Source organism: Scyliorhinus torazame, chromosome 12 (assembly GCF_047496885.1).
Source record: "Scyliorhinus torazame isolate Kashiwa2021f chromosome 12, sScyTor2.1, whole genome shotgun sequence".
In the NCBI taxonomy this organism is placed as follows: domain Eukaryota; kingdom Metazoa; phylum Chordata; class Chondrichthyes; order Carcharhiniformes; family Scyliorhinidae; genus Scyliorhinus; species Scyliorhinus torazame.
In genome coordinates this window covers 76,599,831-76,616,892 of record NC_092718.1, presented here as the reverse complement: position 1 = coordinate 76,616,892, position 17,062 = coordinate 76,599,831, and the positions used below count along the sequence as shown (strand labels likewise).

General features: G+C 53.5%; 1 protein-coding gene across 1 annotated transcript in view; it reads left to right on the top strand.

The window, feature by feature from the left end:
• Positions 1 to 3,916, top strand: part of LOC140386495 (von Willebrand factor A domain-containing protein 7-like) — a 232,342-nt gene extending 228,426 nt beyond the window's left edge. The window contains exon 17 of the mRNA XM_072468886.1: positions 2,007 to 3,916. Within this exon, the coding sequence (XP_072324987.1) occupies positions 2,007 to 2,435 (429 nt within the window). The 3' untranslated portion in view covers positions 2,436 to 3,916. The remainder of the gene's footprint in view (positions 1 to 2,006) is intronic.
• The last annotated feature ends 13,146 nt before the right edge of the window (positions 3,917 to 17,062 follow it).

The following is a 17,062-nucleotide window of genomic DNA, read 5'->3' as shown; positions in this document are numbered from 1 at the left end:
GCTGCACTGTCAGAGAGTCAGTACTGAGGGAGTGCTGCACTGTCAGAGAGTCAGTACTGAGGGAGCGGTGCACTGTCAGAGAGTCAGTACTGAGGGAGTGTTGCACTGTCAGAGAGTCAGGACTGAGGGAGTGCTGCACTGTCAGAGGGTCAGTACTGAGGGAGTGCTGCACTGTCAGTGGGCCAGCACTAAGGGAGTGCTGCACTGTCAGAGGGTCAGTACTGAGGGAGTGCTGCACTGTCAGAGGGTCAGTACTGAGGGAGCGCTGCACTGTCGGAGGGTCAGTACTGAGGGAGTGCTGCACTGTCAGAGGGTCAGTACTGAGGGAGTGCTGCACTGTCAGTGGGCCAGCACTAAGGGAGTGCTGCACTGTCAGAGTGTCAGTACTGAGGGAGTGCTGCACTGTCAGAAGTTCAATACTGAGGGAGTGCTGCACTGTCAGAGGGTCAATACTGAGGGAGTGCTGCACTGTCAGAGGGTCAGTTCTGAGGGAGTGCGGCACTGTCAGAAGTTCAATACTGAGGGAGTGCTGCACTGTCAGAGGGTCAGAACTGAGGGAGTGCTGCACCGTCAGAAGTTCAATACTGAGGGAGTGCTGCACTGTCAGAGGGTCAATACTGAGGGAGTGCTGCACTGTCAGAGGGTCAGTTCTGAGGGAGTGCGGCACTGTCAGAAGATCAGGACTGAGGGAGTGCTGCACTGTCAGAAGTTCAATACTGAGGGAGTGCTGCACTGTCAGAGGGTCAGTATTGAGGGAGTGCTGCACTGTCAGAGGGTCAGTACTGAGGGAGTGCTGCACTGTCAGAGGGTCAGAACTGAGGGAGCGGTGCACTGTCAGAGAGTCAGTACTGAGGGAGTGCTGCACTGTCAGAGAGTCAGTACTGAGGGAGTGCTGCACTGTCAGAGGGTCAGTACTGAGGGAGTGCTGCACTGTCAGTGGGCCAGCACTAAGGGAGTGCTGCACTGTCAGAGTGTCAGTACTGAGGGAGTGCTGCACCGTCAGAAGTTCAATACTGAGGGAGTGCTGCACTGTCAGAGGGTCAGTACTGAGGGAGTGCTGCACTGTCAGAGGGTCAGTTCTGAGGGAGTGCGGCACTGTCAGAAGATCAGGACTGAGGGAGTGCTGCACTGTCAGAAGTTCAATACTGAGGGAGTGCTGCACTGTCAGAGGGTCAGTACTGAGGGAGTGCTGCACTGTCAGAGGGTCAGTACTGAGGGAGTGCTGCACTGTCAGAAGTTCAATACTGAGGGAGTGCTGCACTGTCGGAGGGCCAGTACTAAGGGAGTGCTACACTGTCAGAGGATCAGTACTGAGGGAGTGCGGCACTGTCAGAGGATCAGTACTGAGGGAGTGCGGCACTGTCAGAGGATCAGTACTGAGGGAGCGCTGCACTGTCGAAGGGTCGGTATGGAAGGAGTACTGCACTGTCAGACGATCAGTGCTGAGGGTATGCTGCACTGTCAGAGGGTCAGTACTGAGGGGGTGCTGCACTGTCAGAGGGTCAGTACTGAGGGAGTGCTGTACTGTCAGAGGGTCAGTTCTGAGGGAGTGCGGCACTGTCAGAAGATCAGGACTGAGGGAATGCTGCATTATGGGATGGCCAATACTGAGGGAGTGCTGCACTGTCAGAGGGCCAGTACTGAGGGAGCGCTGCACTGTCGGAGGGCCAGTACTGAGGGAGTGCTGCACTGTCAGATGGTCAATACTGAGGGAGTGCTGCATTGTCGGAGGGTCAGTACTGAGGGAGTCCTGCATTGTCAGAGGACCAGTACTGAGGGAGTGCTGCACTGTCAGAGGGTCAGTACTGAGGGAGTGCTGCATTGTCGGAGGGTCAGGACTGAGGGAGTACTGCACTGTCAGAGGGTCAGTACTGAGGGAGTGCTGCACTGTCGGAGGGTCAGTACTGAGGGAGTGCTGCACTGTGTGATGAGAATCGTATCAGGATGTATTAAGGGTCCAGGCCCCTCTCGCTGCATCTCTTTCACTTTGCTGTCTGTGCCCACAGGTCGAGGACGTCAGCTCCCCAAACTGTACAACCACCCACCTGGAATACCCTTGCCCACCTGTGCCAGGTGCCAACTGTAGTCAGGAGACCTGGAGGCTGGAGGCTGTGCTCAGCGACTCTGGAACGGGGATCACCAATATTTACAGTCGCCTCGGTAACGGCACCTTGGAGACGCATGAGCTGGAGATGAACAGGACTGCCGCCAACTACAGCGCCTCCTGCTGTTTCCCCGAGGTGGAGCTGGTCGCAGTCGACGGGGTCGGGAACATTGGCAAATGCGTAGTGAGGGTGGAGCTGCCCACCACCCCTCAGCCAACCACTCTACCCCTGACGACTCCCAACTCGGGGGCTCCGCTCCGGAGCCATCCCAGTTATTACCGGGAAATAGCTTCATGTCTGGTCCTCGCTCTCCTCATCTGCTTCCAGTAGAAACAACTCAATGAGTGAGGAAATGTCTCTGGCTTTACTGGTTTCAGGGTCTGGGTGTCTTTCTGTCTGTCGTCTAAGGGTGTGGGTTGTCATTCATGAGTTGGTGTCACAGGCAAGGGCAAGATTGATTGCCCATTCCTCCCCGAATTGCCGCTCGTCCTTTTCAGAGGGGCAGTCACTGGGAGACTGGAGTCACCTGTAGGCCAGACAGTGTAAGGTTGGGCAGATTTCCTTCACCTGAAGTGCGTTAGCGAATCAAGTGGGGGTTTTGACGATAATCTGAAAAGGGTTTCCTGACCATCCCGCTTTCAATTGAACACTTGAGCCTGTTACACAGGAACAGGAGGAGGCCCATTTAGCCATCCCCGAGCCTGTTACACAGGAACAGAAGGAGGCCCATTTAGCCCCCTTGAGCCTGTTACACAGGAACAGGAGGAGGCCGATTCAGCTCCCTCGAGCCTGTTACACAGGAACAGGAGGAGGCCCATTGATGCGACCATCAATTCACACGAGACAGAGAGTTGAAGTGAACAGTGGCTTTAATCAACTAGAACAGTGCCTGCCTGCGACTGCTCTGCACTGAGAGCCGCCGACAGGGCAGCTGCTCTTTATACCTCCCCTCAAGAGGGCGGAGCCCACAAGGGCACCAACATGATACAAGCGGTGTAATACAATACAATGGTCCATAGGTGGAGCCCACATGGGCAACAGCATAATATAATGTAATACAGTAGTGAATGGTTACCATAATATGTTCACCACACCCATTCAGCTCCCTCGAGCCGACTACACAGGAACAGGAGGAGGCCCATTCAGCCCTCTGGAGCCTGTTACACAGGAACAGGAGGAGGCCCATTCAGTCCTCTGGAGCCTGTTACACAGGAGGAGGCCCATTCAGCTCCCTCGGGTCTATTACACAGGAATAGGAGGAGGCCCATTCAGCCCTCTGGAGCCTGTTACACAGGAACAGGAAGAGGCCCATTCAGCCCTATGGAGCCTGTTACACAGGAACAGGAGGAGGCCCATTTAGCCATCCTTGAGCCTGTTACACAGGAACAGGAGAGCCATTCAGCCCCCTCGAGCCTGTTACACAGGAACAGGAGGAGGTCCATTCAGCCCTCTGGAGCCTGTTACACAGGAACAGGAGGAGGTCCATTCAGCCATCCTTGAGCCTGTTACACAGGAACTTGAGGAGGCCCATTCAGCCCATCTGCCGTGGGTGGGGTCCAAGCTGGTTTCCCCAGAGCATTACCCTGGGTCCCAGGATTACTAGCCCAGGGACATTACCACTGCACACCACCATCTGTCTGTTCGGGTTTCAGGGTGTCTTCAGTAGTTCACTTTATTCAAACCATACAGGATATTGATCAGCTTTACCTTATCAAAAGATTTTCAGAATGTTTAATGAACAATGTTTACTGGGGTTTCCTAATTCAGGATCTTTGTCACAAATCATTAACTAATAAAATTAAATGAATAAATCATGATCTCCGACCATGTTTGCTGTCTGGATTAACTCTCTCTCTCTACGCAAGCAAGCAGTCATCACATGAAATCCCTTTAAACATCTTTCCCATTGGCAATGTCAATCTAATTGTCTGATTGTTTATCCGAGGAGGTCCATTCAGCCCCCTCGAGCCTGTTACACAGGAACAGGAGGAGGCCCATTCAGCCCCCTCGAGCCTGTTACACAGGGACAGGAGGAGGCCCAGTCAGCCCCCTCGAGCTGTTACACAGGAACAGGAGGAGGCCCATTCAGCCGCCTCGAGCTGTTACACAGGAACAGGAGGAGGCCCAGTCAGCCCCCTCGAGCTGTTACACAGGAACAGGAGGAGGCCCATTCAGCCACCTCGAGCCTGTTACACAGGAACAGGAGGAGGCCCATTCAGCCCCCTCGAGCTGTTATACAGGAACAGGAGGAGGCCTATTCAGCCCCCTCGAGCCTGTTACACAGGAACAGGAGGAGACCCATTCAGCCCCCTCGAGCCTGTTACACAGGAACAGGAGGAGGGCCATTCGCCCCCTCCAGCCGGTTACACATGAACAGGAGGAGAGTTCTCCCTCTCCACCTGTCCGTTTCCCCGGGGGTTGTAGCTGGTCATCCTGCTTGAGGCGATGCCTTTGCTGAGCAGGAACTGACGCAACTCGTCGCTCATGAAGGAGGAACCCCGATCGCTATGGATGTAGGTGGGGAACCTGAACAAGGTGAAAAGACTGTGCAGGGCCTTGATAACGGAGGCAGAGGTCATGTCAGGGCATGGGATGGCAAAGGGGAATCGTGAGTACTCGTTGTGGTGTTGGGTGTTCTGACACACAGATGAGCCAACACGGTTGTATATGGTACAACGCTATTTTATTTAAACTTACTATGTACAGTTTTGTCTTGACACTCTGCACGTGGGGATTCCCTGTTTGTGATTTTGTAACAGCCCTTCTCCGTGTCTTTGTCCCCAGACCTACTGACCACCAGGTGTCGTGCTCGTGCTTTTATGTGGTTGGTGTTCTTGTGTGTGATTGGTTGTGGTGTTGTGTGCTCTGATTTGCCTGTCGGTGTGTCCATCATGATGTGTGTGTTTGAATATCATGACATCCCCCCTTTTTACAAAGATATGTGCCTACGTGGTAATAAATATGATCGTGTCGTGAGTGCATCTAAGAGTGTGTGTGTGTCGTGTACAGCATGTGCATATGACGGAACTATTTACATGGGGCGATGTCGGGTGCGTCACATGAACCAAGTTGTACCATAACATAACATAACATAAATGCGAACGAGAGGAAAAAAAAAACTTGAACAGTTGTCCAGTCAGACGACATCTGGAACGATAAACAACAACAGGTTATCATGTAAAATTGTGCAACTTGTTAGACATATGAACGGTATTATAAGTCCAGTCTAATGGGCTTGTGACGAGTTCGGGTTGACCGCCTCAAGGGTGGATCAAGAACCACCGGCTGCTGTGCAGGCATGGCCATGGGTGGCGATGGAAAGGGCGTGATGTGCGGCAGCTCCACAAAGTCATCCTCGGAAGCCTGTTGAGGATCTGGCGTGTGCGTACTGTGTGGCTGCGAGCGTGGAAGTCGGCGATGGGCGCGCCGATTGCGGCGACGCACTGAACCATCCGGCATGCGAACCAGGAACGAGCGGGGAGCCACTTGTCGGAGGACTTCGGCCGATGCTGACCAGCCACCATACGGTTGATGGACGCGTACTTTGTCTCCGGAGGACAGGGGGGGCAGGTCCGTCGCTCGTGTGTCGTACCGACTTTTCTGGCGATCACGCTGCATTTGCATGTTCCGAAGAACCGTCTCATGGTCTGTTGTTGGTGCCAGGATGGAAGGTACCGTCGTCCTGAGGGAGCGACCCATTAGTAGCTGCGCTGGCGAGAGACCCGTGGATAGCGGGGCCGATCGATAGGCCAGCAAGGCGAGGTTAAAGTCCGATCCGGCAGCAGCCGCCTTGCACAGGAGCCGCTTGGCGATGTGGACACCCTTTTCAGCCTTCCCGTTCGATTGTGGATGTAGAGGGCTGGATGTCACATGAGTGAAACCATATGCTGCGGCAAAGGACGACCATTCACGGCTGGCGAAGCAGGGTCCATTGTCTGACATGACAGTCCTTGGAATGCCATGGCGAGCAAATGTTTCCTTGCAGGCCCCAATGACTGCGGACGACGTCAGATCATGGAGAGGCATGACTTCCGGGTAGTTTGAGAAGTAGTCTATAATAACGATGTAATCTCTGCCGAGCGCGTGAAATAGGTCAACACCCACCTTCGCCCAGGGGGACGTCACCATCTCGTGTGGTAGAAGCGTCTCCGGAGGATGCGCCGGCTGAAACCTCTGACAGGTTGTGCAGTTGAGCACCATGTTGGCTATGTCTTCATTAATACCCGGCCAATATACCGCCTCTCGGGCCCTTCGTCTGCATTTTTCGACGCCCAAGTGGCCTTCGTGTAGTTGATGAAGAATCATCTGGCGCATGCTGTGCGGAATAACGATCCTGTCTAATTTCATAAGGACCCCGTCTATGTTGGTAAGGTCATCTCGCACATTATAAAACTGGGGGCACTGCCCTTTGAGCCACCCTTCCGTCATGTGGCGCATCACTCGCTGCAGAAGGGGGTCAGTCGCCGTCTCTGCGCGTATGTGGGCCAGACTAGGATCATCAGCTGGCAGATTTGCTGCTGTCAGAGTTACGTGTGCCTCAATTTGACGCACGAACCCCTCCGCATCTGGTGGTGTGCTCACTGCTCGGGAGAGAGTGTCCGCCACGATGAGATCCTTCCCCGGAGTGTAGATCAGTTCGAAATCATACCTCCTGAGTTTAAGTAAGATGCGCTGGAGGCGAGGGGTCATGTCGTTCAGGTCTTTGTTAATGATGTTGACCAGGGGGCGGTGGTCAGTTTCAACCGTGAATCGTGGCAGGCCATACACATAGTCGTGGAACTTGTCCAGTCCAGTTAACAAGCCCAGGCATTCTTTTTCTATTTGCGCGTAGCGCTGTTCGGTAGGGGTCATGGCTCGTGAAGCATATGCAACCGGGGCCCATGACGACGTGCTGTCTTTTTGCAGGAGTACCGCTCCAATACCAGATTGGCTGGCGTCTGTTGAGATCTTTGTAGGGCGAGTCGTGTCAAAGAACGCCAGCACTGGTGCCATGACCAGTTTGTGCTTGAGCTCCTCCCATTCCCGCTGATGCAATTGGTGCCAGTTGAATTCTGTCGATTTTTTTACGACATGGCGCATATTCGTTGTATGAGAAGCCAGGTTGGGAATGAACTCCCCAAGGAAGTTAACCATGCCCAGGAATCTTAGGACAGCCTTCTTGTCAGCCGGCCGTGGCATGGCTGTGATGGCGCTAACTTTGTCTGCATCGGGACGGACCCCTGACCGTGAGATGTGGTCCCCGAGGAATTTCAGCTCCGTCTGGCCGAAGGCACACTTCGCACGGTTGAGACGCAGGCCATTTTGTCGTATGCGGGTGAAGACACGTCGTAGACGATGCATGTGTTCCTGCGGAGTGGTGGACCAAATGATGATATCGTCCACATATACACGTACCCCTTCGATGCCTTCCATCATCTGCTCCATAATGCGGTGGAAAACTTCAGATGCTGAAATGATGCCGAATGGCATCCGGTTGTAGCAGAATCTGCCAAAAGGGGTGTTGAATGTGCATAGTCTTCGGCTGGCCGGGTCCAATTGGATCTGCCAAAATCCTTTGGACGCATCCAATTTGGTGAATATTTTGGCTTGCGCCATCTCGCTGGTGAGGTCCTCTCGTTTCGGGATGGGATAGTGTTCTCGCATGATGTTGTTATTCAGATCTTTAGGATCTATACATATGCGGAGCTCGCCAGAGGGCTTCTTTACACAGACCATGGAGCTGACCCATGGCGTGGGCTCCGTGACCCTGGATAGGACCCCTTGGTCCTGAAGATCCTGCAGTTGTAACTTGAGGCGGTCTTTGAGTGGCGCAGGAACCCTGCGAGGTGCGTGAACGACAGGGATGGCGTCCGGTTTGAGTCGAATCTTGTACGTGTATGGCAATGTCCCCATGCCTTCAAAAACCTCCTGGTTGTGAGCAAGGAGGGAATGGAGATTTACGTGGAACTCAGCATCCGGGAAGTCGGATATCTCATCTGGAGAGAGAGACATAATGCGCTGTACCAGGTGAAGGACCTTACACGCCTGTGCGCCCAGTAACGAGTCTTTTGATGAGCCGACAACTTCGAAGGGGAGTGTGGCCATGTGCATCTTGTGAGTTACCTGTAGCTGGCAAGATCCTATGGACGGGATGACGTTCCCATTATAGTCAACCATCTTGAGCCGGGATGGCGTGATGGGTGGTTTGACCTTCATGGCCTGGACTGCAGAATATGCAATCAGGTTGGCGGATGCGCCGGTGTCCAGACGGAAGGTGACGCGCGATCGGTTGACCGTCAGGGTGGCACACCACTCATCGGCTGGATTGATGGCATTGACCTTGTTGACATCGATGACGGAAACGCGGAAGGCATCCTGGTCATCTGCATCACTTAACTGGAAGTCTTGATGCGTGGGCTGGACGGTCCTGACTTGTCTGCGAGATTGTCGGGGATGTGCCGGATCCATGGGTTGAGCCGAACGACAGTGGGCAGCGTAGTGGCCCATCTTGCCACATCTGAGGCACTGTCGGTTGTTTGCAGGACATTGCCCTTTTAAATGTAGAGCTCCACAATTGCCGCACGTCATGACGTCACGGCGTTCGTTGCGCCACTGCGCATGCGCAGTGCGATCTTGCGGTGGGCGCGCCTGCGCAGTGCGTCCCTCGATGTGGCCGTTATTTTTGGCGCGCACCAGCGCGGGAGACCGCGAAAAGCGCGGGAAGCGGCCGCTGTCGTCCGGGCCTTGGGTCGGGAAGTAATCGACGGCCTGGATGCGTTCGACGTCGTGGGCGGCCTGGCTTGCCGATTCGACGGCTGGGGACCCCCTCCGTGCCAACTCGGACGCCTGAAATCGGGCAAAACGGCAGGTAGCATTTTCGTGGAGGACACAGGCTTCCACAGCAGATGCTAAGGTGAGGCTTTTTATTTTAAGAAGCTGCTGGCGTAGGCCACTAGAGGCAACGCCAAAAACAATCTGGTCCCTGATCATGGACTCTGTGGTGGTGCCGTAACCGCAGGACTGCGCTAGAATCCGGAGGTGCGTCAAAAAGGGTTGAAAAAGCTCCTCCTTACCTTGCAGGCGTTGCTGAAAGGGGTATCTTTCAAAACTTTCATTTACTTCAACTTTAAAGTGCTGGTCCAGTTTGAGGATGACCGTGTCATATTTGGATTGGTTTTCGCCTTCTTCGAACACCAGTGAGTTGAAGACGTCGAGGGCGTGCTGACCTGCGTAGAAGAGGAGCATTGCAATCTTCGTTTCATCCGAGGCACTCTGTTTTTCGGTGGCTCGGATGTACAGGTCAAATCGCTGCCTGAAGAGCTTCCAATTGGTACCTAGGTTCCCCGCGACTTGCAACGGCTGCGGTTTGTCGGTGCGGTCCATGTCCAGAATGGCAGGTTAGTTGGCAGGTATCGATCCACTCCTGTACCATGTGGTGTTGGGTGTTCTGACACACAGATGAGCCAACACGGTTGTATATGGTACAACGCTATTTTATTTAAACTTACTATGTACAGTTTTGTCTTGACACTCTGCACGTGGGGATTCCCTGTTTGTGATTTTGTAACAGCTCTTCTCCGTGTCTTTGTCCCCAGACCTACTGACCACCAGGTGTCGTGCTCGTGCTTTTTATGTGGTTGGTGTTCTTGTGTGTGATTGGTTGTGGTGTTGTGTGCTCTGATTTGCCTGTTGGTGTGTCCATCATGATGTGTGTGTTTGAATATCATGACACTCGTCAACAATGTTGAGGAAGTACACGTTACGATCAATGGAGGGGAGGGGCCCATTGAAATCGATGCTGAGGCGCTCAAAGGGGCGAGAGGCCTTTACCAGGTGCACTCTGTCTGGCCGATAGAAGTGCGGTTTGCACTCCGCGCAGACCTGGCAGTCCCTGGTCACGGTCCTGACCTCATCGATGGAGTAGGCAGGTAGCGAGCCTTGATAAAGTGAAAAAAATGGGTGACCCCCGGGTGACAGGTCATTGTGGAGGGCCCGAAGTTGGTCTACTTGTGCACTGGCACATGTGAAAAAATTAAATGAAATGAAATGAATGAAAATCGCTGATTGTCACAAGTAGGCTTCAAATGAAGTTACTGTGAAAAGCCCCTAGTCGCCACATTCCGGCGCCTGTTCGGGGAGGCTGGTACGGGAATTGAACCGCGCTGCTGGCCTGCCTTGGTCTGCTTTAAAAGCCAGCGATTTAGGCCAGTGTGCTAAACCAGCCCCTGTACCGCGGGATAGGGCATCTGGGGGCCCATTGAGCTTCCCAGGTCGATACAAGATATCGTAGTTGTAGGTGGAGAGCTCGATCCTCCACCTCAGAATCTTGTCATTCTTGATCTTGCCCCGCTGTGTGTTATTGAACATGAAGTCAACCGACCGTTGGTCAGTGAGGAGAGTGAATTGCCTGCCGGCCAGGTAATGCCTCCAATGTCGCACAGCTTCCACAATGGCTTGGGTTTCCTTTTTGACGGAGGAGTGTCGAATTTCGGAGGCATGGAGGGTACGGGAGAAGAAAGCCACGGGCCTACCCGCCTGGTTGAGGGTAGAGGCCAGCGCAAATTCCGACGCATCGCTCTCCACCTGGAACGGAATGGACTCGTCCACAGCGTGCATCGCGGCTTTGGCAATATTTGCCTTGATGCGGTTGAGGGCCAGACGGGCCTCAACCGTCAGGGGAAAAAGGGTGGATTTAATAAGCGAACGGGCCTTGTCCTCATAATTGGGGACCCACTGGGCATAGTAGGAGAAGAACCCCAGGCATTACTTCAGGACCTTGGGGCAGTGGGGGAGGGGGAGTTCCAGGGGGGGTGCATGCGGTTGGGGTTGGGCCCTAGGTCTTTGTTTTCCACAACGTAGCCAAGGATGGCTAGGCGAGTTGTGCGGAAAATGCATTTTTCCTTATTGTAAGTGAGGTTCATGAGCTTAGCGGTGTGGAGGAAATGCTGGAGGTTTGCGTCATGGTCCTGCTCGTCATGGCTGCAGATGGTGACATTATCTAAGTACGGGAACGTGGCCCGCAGCCCGTACTGGTCAACCATTCGGTCCATTTCCCTTTGGAAGACCGAGACCCCATTGGTGACGCCGAAGGGAACCCTGAGGAAGTGGTAGAGGCGGCCATCTGCCTCGAAGGCAGTGTATTGACGGTCCTCCGGGTGGATAAGGAGCTGGTGGTATGCGGACTTCAAGTCAACTGTGGAGAAGATCAATGCTGCGCAATCTGATTGACCATGTCAGATGTGCGGGGGAGGGGGCACGCATCGAGCTGCGTGCACCGGTTGATGGTCTGACTGTAGTCGATGACCATCCGGTGCTTCTCCCCAGTCTTGACGACCACCACTGGGGCTCTCCAGGGGCTGGTACTAGCCTCAATAATCCCCTCTCGTAGGAGTCACTGGACCTCCAACCTGATAAAGGCCCTGTCCCGGGCACTGTATCGTCTGCTCCTAGTAGCGACGGGCTTACAGTCCGGGGTGAGGTTAGCGAAGAGCGAGGGTCGGGCGAGGCTACAGAAGGTTAGGGGGGCAGGTGTCCGCCGAACTTTAAAGTAAGACTTTGGAGGTGGCACTGGAAGTCGAGCCCCAGTAATACGGCAGCGCAGAGATGGGGAAGGACGTAGAGTTTGAAGTTAGCGTACTCTACGCCTTGTACAGTAAGGGTCGCAACACAGTACCCCCAGATTTCTACTGCATGTGATCCGGAAGCCAGGGAGATTTTCTGGGTTGCGGGTACGATTGGGAGGGAGCAGCGCCTTACCGTATCTCGGTGTATGAAGCTGTCTGTGCTCCCGGAGTCGAAAAGGCAGGCCGTCTCGTGCCCGTTGATCCGGACGGTCATCGTAGATTTTGTGAGGTGATGAGGCCGGGACTGGTCGAGCGTGATGGAGGCGGGTTTCGGAAGGTGATGGGTAGGCCGGTTGGAGGTAGCGGCGGCCAGCGTACGACCGGGTGAGCAGGGATCCCGGGAGGCGGCAGATTGGTCCCAAGATGGCGTCAAAGATGGCGGCCCCCGTGGGTCACGCGTGGCGGGTGAAGTACAAAATGGCGTTAAAGATGGCGGCCCCCATGGGTCACAAGTGGCGGCCGAAATCGAAGATGGCGGCGCCCACGGATTGCACATGGCGGGTGGCGCGGCAGTTGGGGGCGGCCCCGGCAGGCAGCAGGCAGCGCTGCTGGGCCGAGGTGTTTTAGGGAGAGATCGGGCCTGGCAGGCTTTCGCAAAGTGGCCCTTCCTCCCACACCCGTTGCAAGTCGCGATCTGTGCAGGGCAGCGTTGTCTGGGGTGATTACCGTGGCTGCAAAAGTAGCACTTCAGGCTTCCAGCATTGGCGAGCTGCTGCGCGGCACAGGCTTGCGCCGCACCCGGGTCGGATGATGGCGGCGTCCACGAGGTCCACGAGGGTGCCGTGTGGTCGGCGGTGGAGGCCTCCATGTTCTGGTAGGTCACCTCCAGCAAGTTTGAGAGCAGCACTGTCTCTGGGAGGCCGAGTGTACCCCTTTCTAGCAATCGCTGGCGGATGGAGCTCGATTTCATACCCACGACATAAGTGTCCCTGATTAACAGCTCCGCGTGTTGGATAGCCGATACCGCCTGGCAGTCACAGCTCCGGCAGAGTACCAGCAAGGCAAGCAGGAATTCTGCTAGTCACTCCCCAGGGCTTTGTCGTCTCGTGGCAAGAAGGTGCCGAGCGTACACCTCGTTCACAGACTTAACATAGTGTCCCTTCAGCAGCATTATCGCCTCCGTCTACGAGGGGGCATCCCTGATGAGAAGAAAGACTTGCGGGCTCACCCGTGCGTGGAGGGTCTGCTTCTTTTGGAGGTCGGTGAAGGATCCGAGGTACGCTTCAAAGCAGCTTAGCCAGTGCTCAAAAGTTGCAGTGACGACAGCTGCCTGTGGGCCCAGCTCCAGGCGATCAGGCTTGAGTGATGAATTCATATTAGATGTTTAGTGTATTAAATTGATACATCATCAATGAACATGACGAGTGGTGAACGTAACTGAGGCTTTAATACACTAAACAGAAAGCTTCCTGGCCTCTGGTCCCGAACTGGATCAGAGGTGGAGACCAGCCACCTTTATACATGAGGCTGAGGGGAGGAGCCACAGGCGGAGCCAGACGAGACAAGCCCAGGCACGTAACAGTACAATACAATACAATAGTGGTTTACCACAGGTTTAAACTCGCATAGGCTTGGCTGGATGGAGAATACTTGCAGCACTTAAATCTGGAGTTAAACCTTCACAGGACTGATAGAGTGTCCAGACCTGCTTACCCCAGTCAAGATAACAGACAGAGAAGTTCCTGCCTTTCTGGGAGAGATATTTAACAGGCTTCTGCCCAGCTCCTTCTCGGAACGAAACTGAAAGCAAAAATGCCACAGAGCAGGTGATGAAGGAGCTGTACTTCATCATCTGATGAAGGAGCTGGGCTCCGAAAGCTCTTGATTCCAAATAAACCTGTTGGACTTTAACCTGGTGTTGTAAGACATCTTACTGTGCCCACCCCAGTCCAACGCCGGCATTTCTACATCATGGCCTGTCCCACAGAAACAGGAGGCGGCCCATTCAGTGCCCTTTCGCCTGTTCCACAGTTACAAGAGGAGGCCCATTCAAGCCCCTGAAGCCTGTTCCACAGTAACAGGAGGAGGCACATTCAGTGCCCTTTCGCCTGTTCCACAGTAACAGGAGGAGGCCCATTCAGTGCCCTTTAGCCTGTTCCACAATAACAGGAGGAGGCCCATTCAGCCCCCGCGGGTCTGATACACAGGAAAAGGAGGAGGCCCATTGAGCCCCCACAGGTCGGATACACAGGAACAGAAGAAGGCCCATTCAGCCTCCTTGAGTCTGTTGCACAGTAACAGGAGGAGGCCTACTCAACCTCCTCAAGTCGGATACGCAGGAAGGTGAGAAGGCCCACTCAGCCCCCTTTAGCCAGTTACACAGATACAGGAGGCCAATTCAGCTCCTCAAGCCTACACAGGATTAGGAGGAGACGCTTCAACCTCCTCGAGCTTTTCCACAGGAACTGGATGGGGCCCATTAACCCCCCTCAAACCTATTACACATGAACAGAAGGAGGCCCATTCAGCTCCTCGAGTCTGATATACAGGAAATGGAGGAGGCCTTTCAGCCGTCTTGAGGCTGTTACACAGGAACAGGAGGAGGCCAATTCAGCTCCTCGAGCCTGTTACACAGGAAGAGGAGGAAGTCCATTCAGCACCCCCTCGAGCCTGTTGTGCAGGTACAGGAGGAGGCCCATTCAGCTCCCTTGAGTTTGTTAGACAGGAGGAGGCTCGCTCAGCCCCTCGAGCCTGTTACACAGGAACAGGAGGTAGCCCGCTCATGCCTTCAAGCCTGTTACACTGGAACAGGAGGGGGCCCATTCAGCCCCTTCAAGTCTGTCACACAGGAACAGGGGGAGACCCATTCAGACCCCCTCAAGCGTGTTACACAGGAACAGGATAGGGCCCATTAGCCCCCACTCAAGCCTGTTACACAGGATCAGGTGAATGCCCATTCAGCTCCCTCGAGTGTGTTACACAGGAACAGGAGGAGGCCCATTCAGCCCCCTTGAGCCTGTTACACTGGAAGAAGAGGAGGCCCATTCAGCCCCCCTGAGCTTGTTACACAGGAACAGGAGGAGACCCATTCAGCCCCCTGGAACCTGTTACACAGGAACAGGAGAAGACCCATTCAGCCCCCTGGAACCTGTTACACAGGAACAGGAGAGGCCCTTTCAGCCCCCCCTCAAGCACCAAATCATCACCCATCCCCCCACCCATACCCTCCATCATGCTTCCACCAAGACCCACACCCCCACATCACCCCTCCCCAACCACACACACCACTCATCCTCCAACCCAACTCCATACCCCTTATCAGCTCTCCCCAACTCCTCAGTCCCTCACCAGCCCTCCCCCTGGTGTGATTGGTCTTCTATACCTTACAAAGGATTCTACCAAACACCAAGATTTGCCCAAAGCAGGATCTTTATTGAGTTTTGTGTGGTAAGATAGCACTCTGTTACATAGCACATTATCAAGGGGCAGCACGGTAGCATTGTGGATAGCACAATTGCTTCACAGCTCCAGGGTCCCAGGTTCGATTCCGGCTTGGGTCACTGTCTGTGCGGAGTCTGCACATCCTCCCCGTATGTGCGTGGGTTTCCTCCGGGTGCTCTGGTTTCCTCACACAGTCCAAAGATGTGCAGGTTAGGTGGATAGGCCATGATAAAATTGCCCTTACTGTCCAACATTGCCCTTAGTGTTGGGTGGAGTTACTGGGTTATGGGGATAGGGTGGAGGTGTGGACCTTAGAACATAGCGCAGTACAGGCCCTTCAGCCCTCGATGTTGCGCCGACCTGTGAAACCACTCTAAAGCCCATCTACACTCTTCCCTTATCGTCCATATGTCTATCCAATGACCATTTGAATGCCCTTAGTGTTGGCGAGTCCACTACTGTTGCAGGCAGGGCATTCCACGCCCTTACTACTCTGAGTAAAGAACCCACCTCTGACATCTGTCTTATATCTATCTCCCCTCAATTTAAAGCTATGTCCCCTCGTGCTAGACATCACCATCCGAGGAAAAGGGCTCTCACTGTCCACCGTATCTAATCCTCTGATCATCATGTATGCCTCAATTAAGTCACCTCTTAACCTTCTTCTCTTAAACGAAAACAGCCTCAAGTCCCTCAGCCTTTCCTCATAAGATCTTCCCTCCATACCAGGCAACATTCTGGTAAATCTCCTCTGCACCCTTTCCAATGCTTCCACATCCTTCCTATAATGCGGTGACCAGAATTACACGCAATACTCCAAATGCGGCCGCACCAGAGTTTTGTACAGCTGCAACATGACCTCATGGCTCCGAAACTCAATCCCTCTACCAATAAAAGCTAACACACTGTACGCCTTCTTAACAACCCTCTCAACCTGGGTGGCAACTTTCAGGGATCTATGTACATGGACACCGAGATCTCTCTGCTCATCCACACTGCCAAGAATCTTACCATTAGCCCAGTACTCTGTCTTCCTGTTATTCCTTCCAAAATGAATCACCTCACACTTTTCTGCATTAAACTCCATTTGCCACCTCTCAGCCCAGTGCTGCAGCTTATCTATATCCGTCTGCAACTTGTAACATCCTTCCGCACTGTCCACAACTCCGCCGACTTTAGTGTCATCTGCAAGTTTACTCACCCATCCTTCTACGCCCTCGTCCAGGTCATTTATAAAAATGACAAACAGCAGTGGCCTCAAAACAGATCCTTGCGGTACACTACTAGTAACTGGACTCCAGTCTGAACATTTCCCATCAACCACCACCCTTTGTCTTCTTCCAGCTTGCCAATTTCTGATCCAAACTGTTAAATGACCCTGAATCCCATGCCTCCGTATTTTCTGCAGTAGCCCACCGTGGGGAACCTTATCAAACGCTTTACTGAAATCCATATATACCACATCAACTGCTTTACCCTCATCCACCTGTTTGGTCACCTTCTCAAAGAACTCAATAAGGTTTGTGGGGCATGACCTACCCTTCACAAAACCGTGTTGACGATCTCTAATCAAATTATTCCTTTCCAGATGATTATACATCCTATCTCTTATAAACCTTTCCAAGATTTTGCCCACAACAGAAGTAAGGCTCACTGGTCTATAGTTACCGGGGTTGTCTCTACTCCCCTTCTTGAACAAGGGGACAACATTTGCTATCCTCCAGTCTTCTGGCACTATTCCTATTGACAAAGCTGACTTAAAGATCAAAGCCAAAGGCTCAGCAATTTCCTCCCTAGCATCCCAGAGAATCCTAGGATAAATCCCATCCGGCCCAGGGGACTTATCTATTTTCACACTTTCCAGAATTTCTAACACCTCCTCCTTATGAACCTCAAGCCCTTCTAGTCTAGTAGCCTGAATCTCAGTATTCTCCTCGACAACATTGTCTTTTTCCTGTGTGAATACTGATGAAA